A 16013-nucleotide genomic window follows, 5' to 3' on the forward strand; every position below is an offset into this window, starting at 1 on the left:
CCTAGGATGTTGTCAAGGAATCCTTCTAGTTTTAGACATCCTCTTTGTATGGATTCTTCTACCACTTCTTTGCTGGCCCACATCTCTGGGAACGCTTGGACGTCCCCGCGTATGGTGNTCAACGAGAACCATGCCTTCAAGTATTCTCTTTCCGCTTCCGTGAGATCTACGTGTTGACAGAGTTCTTTCACCCTGAATGTTCTGGAATAGTTGTCTCCCATGAGGAAGCAAAACCATCCGTGNCTACCCGGGGTGATACTCTGTAATTTTCCTCTGAGGATAGCATAGTGTATGTGCTTAGTGTCGGTGAGGGTGTTGTATATGTATAAAGCCCTTCTGGCTTTGAGTTGCAAGTCGATGTCGAGCACTCCGTAACCTCCATTCTCCTTTAATCCGAAGACTTTTTCCTTGCCAATACCTGGGAAGAGCCAGCTAATTTTTTGAGTTAACTGTTGTAACTCCGCTCTGGGCATTGGTGAGTGTAGGTCTCTAAAGTAGAGCTTGGAGAACCAGTATGAATTGATCGCTTGTGCTCGGAGCGTGGCCGGGAGTTCCGTTATCAAGCGCGTTTTCATGAGGTGCATGAGTTTGTAGATCTCATGAGTCCAATTGAGGTTCATAGGCTTGAAGCCTAAGTACTCAATGGAGGACGCCGCGAGTTTCTTGACGGGGAAGTTGAGGATTGGATGGCGTACCTCTTCCTCTGTCCCTTCTGCTTCTTCGTCTTCCTCGTTTGTGGGTGAACCTCTTATATAGATGTGGGATTTATCTTGATTAAACTTGCTGTTAGACACTTGTTGGTATTTGAGGAGTTCGTCCGCGATTATCTGGGAGTCTAACGATTCTTCGATGAATAAGGCTATGTCGTCTGCGTAGGCAGAGTAGTTTAGCCTGACTCCATGAAGGTAGCTGTTAGAGAAGCGGAGTCCATGAATACTCTGGCGTATGTGGCTAAGAAAAGGTTCCAAGGTGAGTATGAATAGGACTGGGGAAATGGGATTTCCTTGTCGGGTCCCCACCTTCAATGGGAATTTCTCTCCAAAGCACTTATTGATGTACAATTGGGCTTGCTGTTTGAAAGTGATCAGTCGGATCGCACGTCTTATGAGCGGACCGAAGTTGGAGGCTATCAATACTTCCTCTAGAAAGTATGGTGAGACTCTATCAAACGCTTTCTCCAAGTCTAGTAGGAGGATGGCTGGGGTTTCATCTTGCCTGTGCTCCTTAATGAAGTCAACCACCTGACGGAATTGAGCAATATTCTCATTCATGTGTCTGTGGGGCAAGAACCCTTTTTGACGTAAGTCGATGAGATGGTCCGCGTATTTTAGAATACGTTGGTTGAGGATTGACGAAATTAGTTTGAGTCCACTGGGGATCAACGAAATTGGCCGGTAATCCTTGACGTTGAAAGACTGGTGCTTGTTTCTCTTGGGTATGAGTGTGATCAAATTGGTGGCAAGCGATTGGGGGAGTTCCCCTTTGGAGATGAGTCTGTTTGCGGCCGTTTTCAATAGTGGGCCAGATACCTCCCAAGTTTCTTTTAGGAATTCATATGATATACCGTCTACTCCTGGTGCGGAGTTCTTTGGTGCCTTCTCGAGAGCCGCGGTTAGTTCTTCTAAAGTAATTCCATTTTCCAAGGCTTCTCGTTGTTCTTGCGTGAGGCGCCATGTGTGCTTCCGCAAATATTCGAGAGTTTGATCCTTGGGGGGAGGGGTTACTTCTTGAAATAATTCCGCCATGTAGCTTGTCGCTATATTTAGGATACCATGGGTTGTAGTGGCTATGTGCGTCCCTGAGGGGTCTGACATGCGGGTAACGATGTTGGATGGCTCATGTGTATCATGGTACGATCTTAGGATGGTGTATATTTCCGATGTAGCAGGTTCGCCCTTGAAGATGTTGAGGAAAGGACTTCATTCAAAATGAATTTTTTTTGAGTGCAATTTCCTATCAGATGTTTTAACAATAAGATAAAGTCTATACGTAGTAATAGCAACGTGTTTCCAGCAATATTTTTATACCCAGCTGACATGGTATTATATTATAGTATTTTCCTCAATCAAGAAACAGCCGGTCTCGTATAGTGGTTAGTACAGTTCGTTGTGGCCGAACAAACCCAGGTTCGATTCCTGGGACCGGCAGTTATTTTTTAAATTTTTAGCGGATACGGATGCCTTTGAAATGTCACAGACTCCACCAAAAACTACCAAATTACACCATGGCCTACCCTACCACACTTAGCAGCTGTAGTTGCCCACCAAGTACCCTTAGCGCTTCAGTAGTCCTTTTACTCATTTACCCACTTCTGACCTAATCTTGTCGTGCGCGCAACAATCTTCATCCTCCAATTTATCTTCTGTTCAACTTGAGTCTGAGTGCCTTTCTGATACACTAGACTAACACATCCATCCAAGATGTCATCGGATTATGTAAGTACTTGACCCGGCAATCATAGATGGTGCTTCCAACGCCAGTCTCGTGCGAGCAGCCCTCGAATTGTGGCCAGTATTCCTATAAGTTGAGTGGACGAATAAAGGTTAGCGGCTACGAGATAAGCCTAAGATGACGTTCCAAAGCCAATCAAGCTTAGTACGTGATGGTAATAGTCAAGCCATTGGCTTTGTTGGGACTTGCCTGAAACGGATTGCTCTTTTGACGAGCCTCCATATTCTTGATACTAACCATAGACTCCTCTTATCATCGATAGTGGATTTTTGTCCGATTCGAAAAAGATCATCAGAGAAAGAATCATCCCATGGGAAGGTTTGTCCAGATCCGGCGTCATCTCCGAAGACGATGCCAACCACATCAAGATCTTGGAAAAACAATCCCCTGAAAACAAGAAGTCCACCATCTTATCCCAATTAGATTTGTATACCAACACCATTTTGAATGTTTTGAATAAATTGGAAGTTAATGAAAAGGATGACGTGTTGAAAAACGTCTTGACCTTGATCAACGACACCTTGTTAAACTTGCCAGGACAAGAATTCATTGACTCCTTATTGAAGTTATCACTGGTTGACAGTTCATTGCCATACGATCCATTCTTGAAGCACTTGGAAAGCAAGGACAACATCATCAAATCCTTATCCTTATACAACTTGGTGATTTTACTTTCCAAGGCTAGCAAGACCGACGTGGCCTCAAAGGTTGATAGAGAAGTGATCATCAAGATATTCGATGTGTTGTCTTCTTCCCATTTTCTCTCCAACAAGGAAACAAACTACCAATTCATCGGTATTCAATTGTTGCTCGAATTATTGATTTCGAAGACATACAAGGCCATCTTTGAAAAGTCTAGTTTAGTTTCTCACTACAAGCCTATCAACGAGTTAATCACCCTTCTGGCTAAAAGCCCAAACTCCTCTGGCTTACAGTTATCCTACAACTTGTTATTGACCACTTGGGTGTTGTCCTTCAGTGGGCCAATCAACAAGGCATTGGTGCACCACTTCCCAGATTTGATTGGAAGTTTGCTCATTATCGCCAAGGACTCTATCAAGTTGAAGATTGTTAGAATCTCGGTTGGCATTTTGAAGAACTTTATTTCTGTCACTACCTCTGAATCGGAACAATTCAAGACCATCAAATTATTGTTGTTCCACGATGGCTTGGCTGCCATCAACCTTTTGAAGGAAAGAAAGTTTGCTTCAAATGGTGGTGATGCAGAACTTTCGTCCGACTTGGCTTACTTATCCGACAACTTGAACGAGATCGTCAAGACTAGATTGACGTCCTTGGACGAATACTTGACCGAATTGGAAAACCCCAACTTGATCAGCTGGTCATCTCCAACCCACAAGTCCAGCGATTTCTGGTTTGAGAACTCTGGAAAATTCAAAGACTCCTCGTTCAAATTGGTCAAGAAGATCTTCGAAGTCTTGTCCTCTGACGAATACAACAGTGCATCGACCAGAGTGATTTTGTTGAATGATCTCCAATTCTTGATCAAGAACATAGGCCAAGACTTGATCAACTTCATTAACACTGAAAAGGGCGGACAATACAAGTTATTGATCATGCAGTTCTTAGACGATAACAACGGTGACAACGAATTGAAGTACGAGGCTTTAAGAACCATCCAGTTGTTGGTTGGACACAGTTTCTGAGCCACCGGTCAGTATAAAATTTAATTCTCTAGTAATCTTGATTCAATTTATTTCATCTAGATAGAATGTGTAGCCAGCGACTCCACCGCGAACCCCGCCGCTAGAGTGTGCCAGATCGAGAGTGTCCTGCCACGAGTTCGCAGCAACTGTCGCTACGCCCCCGAGAGATTTTCCACCTCCCGCGCCGAAATCCTCCCCGTGCCACCACCGCCTCTTCCGCTAGCGAGCATCTCCTCCTGCCACCCCGCTATCCATCGTGCCCGCACCGCGTCAGATCATAAACACACCATCAACTCATCTTGTCTCTCCATTGAATACCAGACCGGGGGACCTGGCACCAAATTCTGCAACGACTCGCTCCCACCACCCTTCTAGTCACCACTACACTCATTTCCCCTTCAAGGCTGACTCATTCAAGACAATGTTTGCCCAATGAGACCTCCAAAGAAAGAAACCATGAAGTTCAAGGAGAACAGGCTCCAGTCCTTCGAGACTCCTGTCAGCATTCCCAACAGTGACAAGGAATTCAGCTGGTCAGACTATAACAATCCTGCTTTGGTGGCAGATTTGGTGGAATCGGGCTTCTACTACTCGCCAGTGAAGTCAAACCCTAACCGTATATTGTGTTCGTTCTGCCATAAACCTGAAACCGTCAGCAAGAAGGCCGATATTACAGCCATCACTACAAAACACTTTCAAAAGCACGAGACCTGCCTCTTGGCGGTAGTAATGAAATCAGCTAGAGCCAGGGAACAGTACTCCTCGTGGGAAGATCGGAACGACTTCTGGAAGAACGAGCCGTTGTCGATTTTGCTGGCACCCTTAGACTCCGAGGCCGTGAAATTCCGTCTAAGCTCATATGGAAAGGTCTTCCCGTTGGATACCAAGAAAGGGTTTGTTCCTAATAGCAAGAGCTTGGCCAAAGCAGGATTCATATATACCCCACTAAGCTCAGGTGAGGATAGAGTGTTTTGCATATATTGTGGGTGTACATTAGACCAATGGGAGAAAGAGGATATTCCCGTGGATGAACACAGATTGAATTTTCCTGAGTGTTATTTTGTCAGATCATATACGGAACATGAATCGCTGAGAGATAGTTCCATGAGAGAGAAGTCTGTTGAGCCATCAGACTCCCAGGAGATACGAGTGAGACCCAAGAGAATTACCAGTGGAACCAGGAATATGTTCTTGGGAATTTTATCTGATTCCGATGATCAATCTGACGCCTCGGATGCGTACGAGGAAAGCTTCAATGGTAGTAATGCGAATCCCGATACAAATAATGCCTCCAGGCTTCCAGACCCCTCTGCAGTGGACTCAGATGTGTCGGTTGACCAGTACGAAGATGATCAAGCAAAACCAAATCCAATAGGAAACAATTCGGACTATTTGACTTCAAATGATTCGTTGATTGAGCCAGATAATTTAATACCTCTATCTGAGAACAAATCACAAGATAATAGCAATAAGTCAACACCATCTGTATATAGTGTTGACACCCTCCAACATAGTTCTCCAAAACCTCCAGCTAAATCACACTCCCCTGCGTTTCAGATAGAGTCTGACTTGAAAATACCAAAGAAAAGAACTAATGCTGTGGGTTCCACCAAAGATCCCAATGACGCATATTGGAATAAATTGCCAGATGAAGATTTGTTTAACGAATTCATGGGAGTGACTCAAAAAGTATCCACTAGTGTTTCTCGAAAATCTTCACAGTTTTCCATGCCCATTTACCACGCACGCAAGGAAAACTCGGACATAGTTGAAGATTTGTCCCAGCAGCAGTCTAGTCTGTCCAGCAATGCGCCTGAAGATAGCCCAAATAATAAGGAAGAAGCTGATATCCACTTAGAAAACCTAGATAAGCAGGAAGACGAGAGTCTAAACGAAAGTAAAACATTGACTGAGATAGTTGTTTCCAAGGCCTCTAAAACTTTCAAAGACAGAAAGAAAACCGAAGAGCCAAATCCTCGTATTTCTCAGGAGTCAGATAAAATTCAAGATTCAGAAGAATCGCAAGATTCTGGAGAAATATCAGGGCATAACTCCGATAAGGAAGCTTCAGACGATGAGGAAAATGAAATTTCCGAAGATTCAGATACCGATGTATCTGATTCTGGAGATAGTGAAGAAGATGCTTCAGATGCTTCATATGAATCTGAATTTGTACCAGACTCTAGTTTTGAGTCTACTGCCAATAACTCCATCCAAATTCACCAACCAGAAACCAAAAAGAAACCAACAAAGGACTTAGAGGAAAAAGAGATCAAAGTGCCACCCAAACCAGTATTTGGTAAGAGGTCTACACTTGATCCCCAGGATGGAGACGAACCCAGACCAGCAAAATCAAAAAAGTTAAGGCTCATCAGAAAGTCACATTCCCCCACACCTCCAATGGTGTTCGAAACTTCTGTCCATAATGATGATGAATACGGCGAGAACAATGTGGAGTTTTGGGAGAAAAATATTAGTCCAGCAATGTTAGAGCAGCCGCTCGCCAAACCCAAGGCAGACATCAATAACGTTATTAAATTGGAACCACAAAATTCGCCTATCAAATTGGATAACTTCTCTTTAGCAAAAAAACCAACCAAAAAACGGGCCAAGCCCAATATTTTCGATGCATCGTTTGACGATGATTTGTTTGATTCCAAGAGAAAGAAACACAAGCCTTTATTGGATGGGCTTGGCCTAACGAAAACGAAATTTGTACCAGTTGTGTTACAAAGATCAGAAAGTCCACCAGTAAAGTTAAAATTGGAAAGCCCTATTCAAAATGAGTTACCAGCCGATGTTTCAGTTTCTACAGATATAAATCAGGATGACGAGATCATTCAGGATAATATAACTAGTTTTCAAAAGGAGAATCCTTATGATCTAGGAATTGTTCCTGGTGAAAAGGAGGGTGAAAGCGAACAAGATGAGACGAACAAGAACAAAACAAATAGCTCAGAATCAAGAAAAGATATATTGAGCAGTGATAAAGGAGTCATAATGGACCAAGTGGATGATATGAAACTAGAGTTAGTGCAAGAAAATGACAAGAGAGGGAACTTGAAGTCTGATACTGAGGACATTGACCAACTGGCTTCTGGAAGAAACACTGCATCTGCTGCGAGTTCTGTAAAAAGCTCTCCCCATCTGAGAAGAAGAGTGTTGAACTTTTCTTCGGAAGAAGACTCATCTGACACTAACTTGTATTCAGAATATATCAAGGATATCAAGGAAATAAACCGTGAGCTACTGAAGTCCATAGAATTGTCAGCAGATGAAAAATCTCCATCCTCAGGTTCAGAGGATGAAGATATTAAAAAGGACATTGAAAGTAATGGTGGAGACGAATATGATAACGAGCAGTTGGACAATGAGATCTCGCTACAGCTTGATGATCGAATCCTGACGGAGAGCAAAAGCAGTCTAAATATATCTAGTGGAAACAATACTTACAGTCTGCATCCTGAAATTCATCCAGCCAAAACTAACTCTGATGATTTTCAGACTAAAGGAGATAGTGTTGACCATGAACATAGCACCACGAACGGTATACAGATTCCGCTAAAAAGCGTTTTCGAAGAAAGCAACAGTGTTTCTTCTAAGCAGATTCCAGCTGATAACTCTAAAAATATCAGGGACTCCTCCCAAAGAAGTGACAGCCCCACCGAGGTCGAGAACTCAAAATCAGAGTATGACACACTCGTACCGCCACTGGAACCGGAGATTACAGTGCCCATCAATAATGAAAACTCCCGGTCCAGTGCTGCATTTCTGGGAGAATCCCCACGCAGTCTTCAAGGGAGTGAGCTTTCTAAACCCCGGCTCAGTCATCTGATTCGGGAGTCCTCTCCTGGAGTAGTACTGCAAAAGACCAGTCCAAATGGTGCTGGCACCATAGAACAGTTGAAGAGTCGCGACTCGCTGGAACCAGTGGCTCAATATACTCGATCCTCCATTGCCTCACACAGAAGTAGCAAAATTGATGGCAATACCACCTTTAGTGGGCTTGAGGCAAGTACTCCACGTAAGGAAGTTGCTTCGGAAAGCAAAAGCATAAGATCTTCAGCTGGTGACCTGCGGAATCTGGAATGGGTGCCTTCATCCGTAGCTCCCTTTTTGGAGACTCTTAATAATATGGAAGGCACATCTGCCGATTTGAAGGAGCTCACTAAGTCTCAAAATGACCTACATGACGATTATGATAGCGAGTTGACCAACTTCATATCGGCAATGCCAGAAAACGAAGAGGCCATGACGATCCATGAGTGGATCCGCCATACTGCAGCCAACAGTAAGAACATTGTCAAAGAGTATGCCTCCGAGTTGATAGCATTTTACGAAAGGGAGTACAAGCGGGCGTTGGATATTTTGCATGCTCTACCAACTGATGGTTAGCGGAATCCACAAAAACAGCGGAATTGCCGCAATTTTCATGTATACTGTTGGCCATGTATTATGGTGGTCGAGTGTCTGATTCGAACCAGGAAAATACAATCATAGTCATGTGGCCCCCTAGAAAGTTTTGGAATTTATCGCTATGTTAATACTCCTAGAATTTTAGTTTTTTAGGAATCGCTAGCTCATTTAATAGATATAAAAAATCCCGTATTAAAGGCGTAACTCGTTAATTATGCACAAAAGAATAGATTCTACGAATAAGGTACATATTACTTCCAAGTATGTAAGCCTCGCAACGGTTGGCAATAATATTTTTTTACCCTTCCCAATGTCCCTACAACCAACCTGGCATTGAGATAAGAAAAACCAGGTAAAATGCTGGAATTAATGCCCTATCCCATAACCAGTTCGGAGTAATTATGCTTATGATGGCTAGCAAGGCTACAATTACCAGCGAAGCTGCCGATGTAATCACCATCCAAAAATAGTACAATGTCGAGAAAATAATTCGCCAAAAAGACACAATTCCACGCTGAAGTAGTGGAGTCTGCAAATAAACACCCAAGCGGAAGTAGAGGAGTCTGCAATAGAGCTTCCGTCGCTTCCACAACACAAAAAGCGTCCCTGTTGGCCGTTCTTCGGTTGGGTTCGGTCAAAACGGTTCCCCCATGAACCTTCCGAGGCTCTCGCGAGAGTGCCAGGCACCACCCCCACTACGCTCGCGCCACTGCCACTACGCTCCCGCCAGCTCCCGCCAGCTCCCGCCAAATCTCCAGCCTCAGTGCCTTATCATACATCCAAGATTCTGACGGCTACTAGTGCTGCTTAGTCCATAACATCCCACGCCCATGTCCACCGTAGCCTCTGCGTAGCATCCATCTTCTCCACCTCTCCGTCCTCTCCGCTCTCCGTCCTCTCCGTCCTCTCCGTTCTCTCCGTCTCGTCCCAGCCTGACCTCCCACTGCTCCCTCACACCCGTCTTCATGTGACCAACAAATCAAATAGCGATCACTGAGCACTGGCTATATCTGTTATCAAACTCCACCTGGAGGCACCCGAACACACACCACGAGGTTCACACGGAGACTGCAACCATCCGTAGAGACCCGCTCGACACTGCCAGGCCGCCAAAACCAGGACGTTTTCCCACCACCATGTCGTTCTGGCCGTTCTCCAATGGCCTCAACAACAACACCCAGCTCCAGAAGTTCTTGGACTCCGTGCAAGACTTCTCGACCGTAACGGTCGACGACCTCGTCGGCGACCCCACTTTGGCAGAGGAGCTCCTCAACGAGTTCCACAACATCAAGGGCAACTTCAATAACAAGCAGACCAGCTTCCAGTTTCTGCAGAGCCTCGACACCGCCACTGCCGCCAATGGCTCGGCCAACTCGGACGTGGTATCGCTAGCGTCCTCCACTAACGAGAACACCACCACCAAGGATGGCAGAGGCGTCAAGTTGTTGGAGCTCTTGCTCCAGCCCCACATCCTCAATGGCTTCCTCGACTACCTCGTCAGCAGCGTTGACTTTTTCTACGAGCAGGGCCTCAAGGACGAAGAAGCGTTGCAGAAGTTGATCCGTGAGCTGGAAGACAAAGTAGACTCCAATCTCGACAACCAGATCGAAATCGAAGAGGACGAACATGAAAACCCCCCCGCCACAGAGTCAGAAATCGATGGGGAATCGGATCCTAAAGCAGAAGTAGAAAGCAAGGACGACAAAATACGCAGATGCATCCAAACTTCCTCAGACATATTATCAATTGATCTCTGGATCATACTGAACAGAATCATCGAAACCCCCATCATAATGTCCAAACTATGGCTGATCTTGTTCTTGCCTAACCTCAAGGAAAGCTCCCCCTCTGTGTCGTACTTGATTCATATCTTGGATCAATTGATGGACACCAACAGCATTGAACTTCTAAATTTCATCAGAAGACAACCAAACTTGGTTGACACTTTTCTTGCTAAAATAGAGATTCCTATGTTGATGGATTTCTTTCTTCGCATAATTCAAACTGACAAGCCTGACTCTCCAACCGGTATTTTGGAGACTTTGTCCCTGCAAAATTTGATTCCCAAGTTAATTGAAATCTTGAAACCGGATCCCAGCCAGTTTGAGTCTGAACTGGATGATACGTTTGCATCTGAAAACGAAAATAGAAAAATACCCAACCATGAATTGTTTTTCAAACAAACAGCTGCCACAGATTTCATAAAGGCTTTGATCACTATTTCATCGAATACAGCATTGGCAGTTGTTTTGGAAACTAATATAGGTCCAAACCAATTGACTAGAGAGTTGGTTTCCCCAAAAATTATAACGACCATGATTCGTGATATCATGTTATACAAGGGTCCAGAGACTAGTTATGGCTACCAATCCAACAAACACGGGATCAACAATTGTGTGGGTATTATTATAGAGCTTATCAGAAAAAACAATTCTGACTACGATTTGAACTGTGGCTCCTACAGCTCAATGTTGAACAACGCCGACAACGGAACAGGAGAAATCAACTCGTATATTATGTTTCAATGGTTGAAGGATTTCGAACAGAACCCACCAAGCCCTAGAGATCCAATCAACTTAGGTGAAATGTTGCGTATCTTCTCGGACCACTTGGTCAGTTTAGCAGGATTAGTGACTATGGAGGTATCCTCGAAAGAGAAGCTCGGATTCACTAAATTCAAGATATCTGAGTTAATTGCAGAGTTGTTGCATTGCTCAAATATGATCTTGCTCAATTCAAAAAAAATTAAATCTATTATCAAAATCAGAGACCATATTAGATCTCAACAAAATAAGAGACTAAAGAATGCTCTCAATGAGTCCATAATCTTTGAGTCGTCTGGTGATTTGTCCGTGAATGATGTGACAAACGGATTGGATGATGTATCGTTAGATGATATACATTTTGAGGACGGAGATGAGGATTACTCAAAGGTATTGGAAGCATTGAAAACTGATCATTATGAGGATGACTCAGAAGATGAAGAGCCTACAATTTCACCCGAAAATCCATTTGTTTGCGAAAAGAGAGATCAGGCCATTAGAGGAAATCCATGTATCGGTGATTATTTCAAGATAAAGTTGATTGACCTGGGTCTTTTACTTGATATAATTCTCAAGTTCACCAAATTTCCATGGCACAACTTTTTTCATAACGTGGTGTTTGATTTGATTCAGCAAATTTTCAATGGAAAATTGAATTCTTATAACTCATTCTTGATTGTTGAACTCTTCAAACCTGAAAAATGTGACTTGACAGAACTAATTGTTAGCTCATACAAAACAGATGAAAGTCCTAGGCCTGGGTATATGGGACATATAATATTGATTAGTGAGGAGGTGGTTAAATTCACATCTTTATACAAACCAGATCTAATTTCCCCAATTATAGTCAAGGCAATTCTGTCAGACAATTGGGAGTGGTTTGTTAACGATATATTGCTCAAAACCAGAGAGACATATAACGTGGTATTGGGTGCTGAACCAGAGGATGGTGAACAAGACGAAGACCCTAAGGAACTGGAGCATGAAAGAGACTACGGTTTCGACTCTTCTACAGTTGGGTACCTCGATCTTGACTCGTATGAAAATGATGCTGACGACACTGATACGCCTCTGAATGACAAGAACACCATAATTTTAGGCGATAAATCCAACCATTATTTATTTATCAACGACCATGGGAACAACAAAGGAGACGGTGATGACGAGGACGATCATATGGAGGAGATTCATATGCCCGACGTGAGGGTCCAGAACATGTCTCCAAGTGGAAACCTAAGCTCCAACTTAGACGAAGACGAAGAGGATGAGGATCAGGATGAATTTCAAGATAGTTATCAAGATAACGAATTTTTGGATAATCTATCAGGGTCCAGCTCGTCTGATGAGGAGGCCGATCTGAACGAGTTGAGAAGGGTTCCAAAGCATAACGACTAAACGATTTAGGCTAGGTATCACTACTAAGCTAATATTGCATAGTGCATTCTAAAGTATACGAATAAATATTTTACTTTGTAATCGGCAATGGTAGTTGCGAATATATCTTTAAGTAATGACTGCAAAAACTGGATTATTGTGATCAGTTCTTCCTTCCAGGTCTGGAATAAACCACTTTACCGTTTGGCAACTCGATTTTCTTTCCTCTTTGGGCTGTTTTCTTTGTCTTTTTTTTGATTTCTGGTTCTGGTTCCTTTTTGGGGTTTTCAAACACGACATTGGTATCGATTTTTCCAGCCCATCTCCCCAAAGTGAGGTTCCAGAGGTGACAGGGGATCTTGTAGAGCAAGGAATCCTTGAAGCCTGGCGCAGTGTTGATGTCGTTTTCGTCCAAAGGAACCAAAGCGTCGTCACTATCACCATCCACAAAATACACCGAGCCATCAGGCTTGACAACGAAGGTCTTTCCGTTGTCGCTCAGAAGCTTTCTGTCCGAGCCATCCATGGGAGGGATCAATGAGCCACCCCATGCCTGCTTCTTGATCTGCTCCTTCAATGCAGCGATACGCTTGTAGTCCTGAGATCTGTTGATTTTCAATGCCACGAAGTGGAACCCGCTGAAAATTAAGTACAACAAGAACAATGTGAACACGAAGCCAGGTCTGTACTTGGAGTAGTAGTAGCCAGTGCCCTTCCAGGTGGGAAAGCCCTTGGCATAGAAGTAGTCGTACCTCTTTCTCAACGAATGGTCTCTCAAGATGTTACCCACCAACGACAACCGCTGGAACCGTTCCTCGGCGTCCCGTTTGGCCTTGCGGGTAGCTCCAGCGAACTTGTCGGGGTGGAGGAGCCGCGACTTCTTTCTGTACGCCTTGGTGATCTCCTTGGTGGTGGCCCTGGGCCCCTGGGCCAATTCCAACCACGAGTAGAACGTGGTGTCGATGCCCAAATCCTGCTGGATTTTGTCGTTCAAGCTGAAGATTTCGTAGTCCTCTTTGCTCCACGCTGCCTGGACGGCAACGAGGATGCCGAACACCACTGACAATACTGCTGCCAACTTCATATCTGGTGTTTTAGAGCGATGGCCATAGATGAGTTGTACGCGTTTGTCGTGTCGGATGTCGCGAGATGCGACACTGGAGTAGCCACCAGCATAGTAACGTTTAGTGCTACGCCAGAAGAGTCTGTCTATCTACTCCAAGCAGCTGATTATACTTGACCCATCCGTACAATCGAACTCTGGAATCATCATAAGAAACGACAAACAGCTTATCCCATCAGCTTACGGTCCCCAAATACAGCGTTCTGGCAGTCTACACAGCCATCATATTCGAACCCCCAAGGTCTGCTTGCTAATCTGATTCGACAGAAAGAATAGATTCAAGAGCAACTGACTCAACAAGTGCAAAGTTATAGATTCGACCAGGAAAGCATAACCGATTCTACCAGCAAAGAATTACTTAATCGACAGGAAACATATCCTGATTCAACCAATAAAGTATTGTCCACCTAATCTCCCACAGAACGACCTCCAAAGTTAGCCTACCATGCCTAGATATACCCTCCCCACCCACCTCAAGTTCGTGTTCTTCTGGAACACCGCAGCTGCCACCCTCTGGTTCTGCTGTCTCGGACGGTTTGCCATCCTTTTGCCGTTGGTAGGAAGAAAGTTCCTACCAGGAGGCATTGCTGACTTCTTCCATGTAGTTTCCATGATCCCGTTGGTTAGCTTCTTCATGCAAAAGACATTGGTCAAGACTCAGCTCTCGGTAAACGATCTCTGGAACCTCTTCAACGGGTCCAGAATGGTATGGGTGTGCTACGGAGTGATCTTCCCCCATCCAAAGGTGGCCAAGCACACCTCCTACTCGTTCTTGATACTATCGTGGTGCCTCATGAACTTCATCCACTTCTCGTTCCATGCGTTCCGCATCCGTGCCAGAGGCTCCACGCCCCATTTTCTCTTCTGGTTGCAGTATCACAACTTCTATCTCACCTTCCCCATAGCGTTGATTTCTGAGATGATCTTGACCTTCTTGAGTCTAGGCTTCGTCGACGACTCGCTGCATTACCAGTTGTTGATCAAGGTGGTCTTGTTGTCCTACGTTCCCGTGGCATACTTCACTTGGAGGTACTTGAAGCAAAGAAAAAGCTCCAAATACGACGCTGTCATAGCCAAGAGACTCCAGTCTAGAGCACGCTCGGTGGGCGCCTCGTCCGCAACAGCGACCTCCTCTAACATCTCACCCGAAAACCACGAATTGGCAGAAATGAGTGCCAGTTCTCACCTGGAACTTCAATCATAGTTGATCACACCCACGTAATGGTCCCTAACAAAATAGGCCCGGCAAACTAGTTGTCAAAATACACTCTCGGCTTGGCCAAACAAAGAGTAAACGATAAGATATTGTGTATTGAGAAAATTATAGAAACCTTGACACGTAGGATATGAAACATCATCCATAAAAATTCAAAACCTCCCATACTTAAATCATAATTCAAGATAGTCGAAACAATGCTGAACCCCGAAGACAAAAGTACACATTCGACGACTCAACTAAACTGAAATCTTATGACATTTGTACATATATACTATAATTAATTCTAACTAACTAACTAAACTGGTGAATAATGTTAGCATATAAACACAAAATCATTTAATGTGAAACGAAATAACACCGACAAACTGAACCTATGAGTTATTGGTTGGGGTAATAACTTGATTATTAGCTCTCGACTTTCTATGACCAAAAAATTAAGCGGAGCAATGCTTAGTCCAACAGAAGTTTGGAAGCACATTGGAACTGGCTTGCCATTGTTCCAAAACTCCAACATCATAGTTGGCATCAGCAATTGAGGTGCTGTTTGATGAGGATTCCATACATCTTCTTTCGATCTTAATGTTCTTTGTCGAAGTTAAAGAAGTTCCGAAATCCTTTGATAAGGTATATTCGTATGTGGTGTCGAAGTACTTGCTCCATTGGGCATGTAATTCGCTAGTGTCCCTGGCATTCCAGTTAAACTTGATGGCAAAGTCATCTGGAAGACAGTAAAGGTCATTGTGCTTGGATGCTTTGACTAAAACTGTAGAGGACCATTTGGAGAAGTTATCGATCTTACTGTGAGAACTACCGTCCCACATAAGTATTTCGTCTTCAACTCCAGTGTTTTCAAGCTTGAGATCACTTAATTCATCTTGGAACTTAGCGAAAAGCTTAGCCGATTCGATAGTTTCAAAATTAATGGTAACCTTAAACAAGTCATCCTTGACCCAAGCAACATCAGAAACGCTGAAGGAGGCTTGAGGTACATTACCACTGAAAGTTTTCATAACACTTTGACCAACGTTGTTCAAACTTTGTCTAAGAACATCAAATAATCCATATCCAAGATTTTGTTCAATGTCAAGACTTCTCTTGCCAACATCAACACCAACACCGGCTCCAACGTCAACACCAACAAGGCCTAAGACGTCAGCGGCAACTTGTGCGCCAACGTCAGCACCAATATGTCTCTTACCGACATCGACACTAGCACCAAC

General features: G+C 44.0%; 5 protein-coding genes and 1 non-coding gene across 6 annotated transcripts; 4 read left to right on the forward strand and 2 right to left on the reverse strand.

Annotated features, from left to right (window-relative positions):
• Positions 1-2075: 2075 nt before the first annotated feature.
• On the forward strand, positions 2076-2147 carry CANTADRAFT_t90. The gene has a single exon. It is a non-coding gene; the product is annotated as a tRNA-His (tRNA).
• A 228-nt stretch (positions 2148-2375) lies between these two features.
• On the forward strand, positions 2376-4242 carry VMA13 (H(+)-transporting V1 sector ATPase subunit H). The gene is made up of 2 exons (XM_020207533.1): positions 2376-2435; positions 2694-4242. Exons 1-2 carry the CDS (start codon positions 2421-2423, stop codon positions 4116-4118), a joined length of 1440 nt encoding a protein of 479 aa, XP_020065151.1. The 5' UTR covers positions 2376-2420; the 3' UTR covers positions 4119-4242.
• A 5428-nt stretch (positions 4243-9670) lies between these two features.
• On the forward strand, positions 9671-12472 carry CANTADRAFT_5707 (uncharacterized protein; the record flags this gene model as incomplete). The annotated part of the gene is made up of 1 exon (XM_020210657.1): positions 9671-12472. One exon carries the CDS (start codon positions 9671-9673, stop codon positions 12470-12472), a length of 2802 nt encoding a protein of 933 aa, XP_020065152.1.
• Positions 12473-12614: 142 nt separating this feature from the next.
• On the reverse strand, positions 12615-13535 carry CANTADRAFT_50079 (uncharacterized protein; the record flags this gene model as incomplete). The annotated part of the gene is made up of 1 exon (XM_020209788.1): positions 12615-13535. One exon carries the CDS (start codon positions 13533-13535, stop codon positions 12615-12617), a length of 921 nt encoding a protein of 306 aa, XP_020065153.1.
• A 484-nt stretch (positions 13536-14019) lies between these two features.
• Positions 14020-14778, forward strand: CANTADRAFT_49967 (uncharacterized protein; the record flags this gene model as incomplete). Its single annotated transcript, XM_020209778.1, has 1 exon — positions 14020-14778. The coding sequence occupies one exon, from the start codon at positions 14020-14022 to the stop codon at positions 14776-14778; it is 759 nt and encodes a 252-aa protein (XP_020065154.1).
• Positions 14779-15227: 449 nt separating this feature from the next.
• Positions 15228-15803, reverse strand: CANTADRAFT_21299 (uncharacterized protein; the record flags this gene model as incomplete). Its single annotated transcript, XM_020206682.1, has 1 exon — positions 15228-15803. One exon carries the CDS (start codon positions 15801-15803, stop codon positions 15228-15230), a length of 576 nt encoding a protein of 191 aa, XP_020065155.1.
• Between the last annotated feature and the right edge of the window lie 210 nt (positions 15804-16013).

This window comes from Suhomyces tanzawaensis, assembly GCF_001661415.1.
Source record: "Suhomyces tanzawaensis NRRL Y-17324 unplaced genomic scaffold CANTAscaffold_3, whole genome shotgun sequence".
NCBI lineage: Eukaryota > Fungi > Ascomycota > Pichiomycetes > Serinales > Debaryomycetaceae > Suhomyces > Suhomyces tanzawaensis.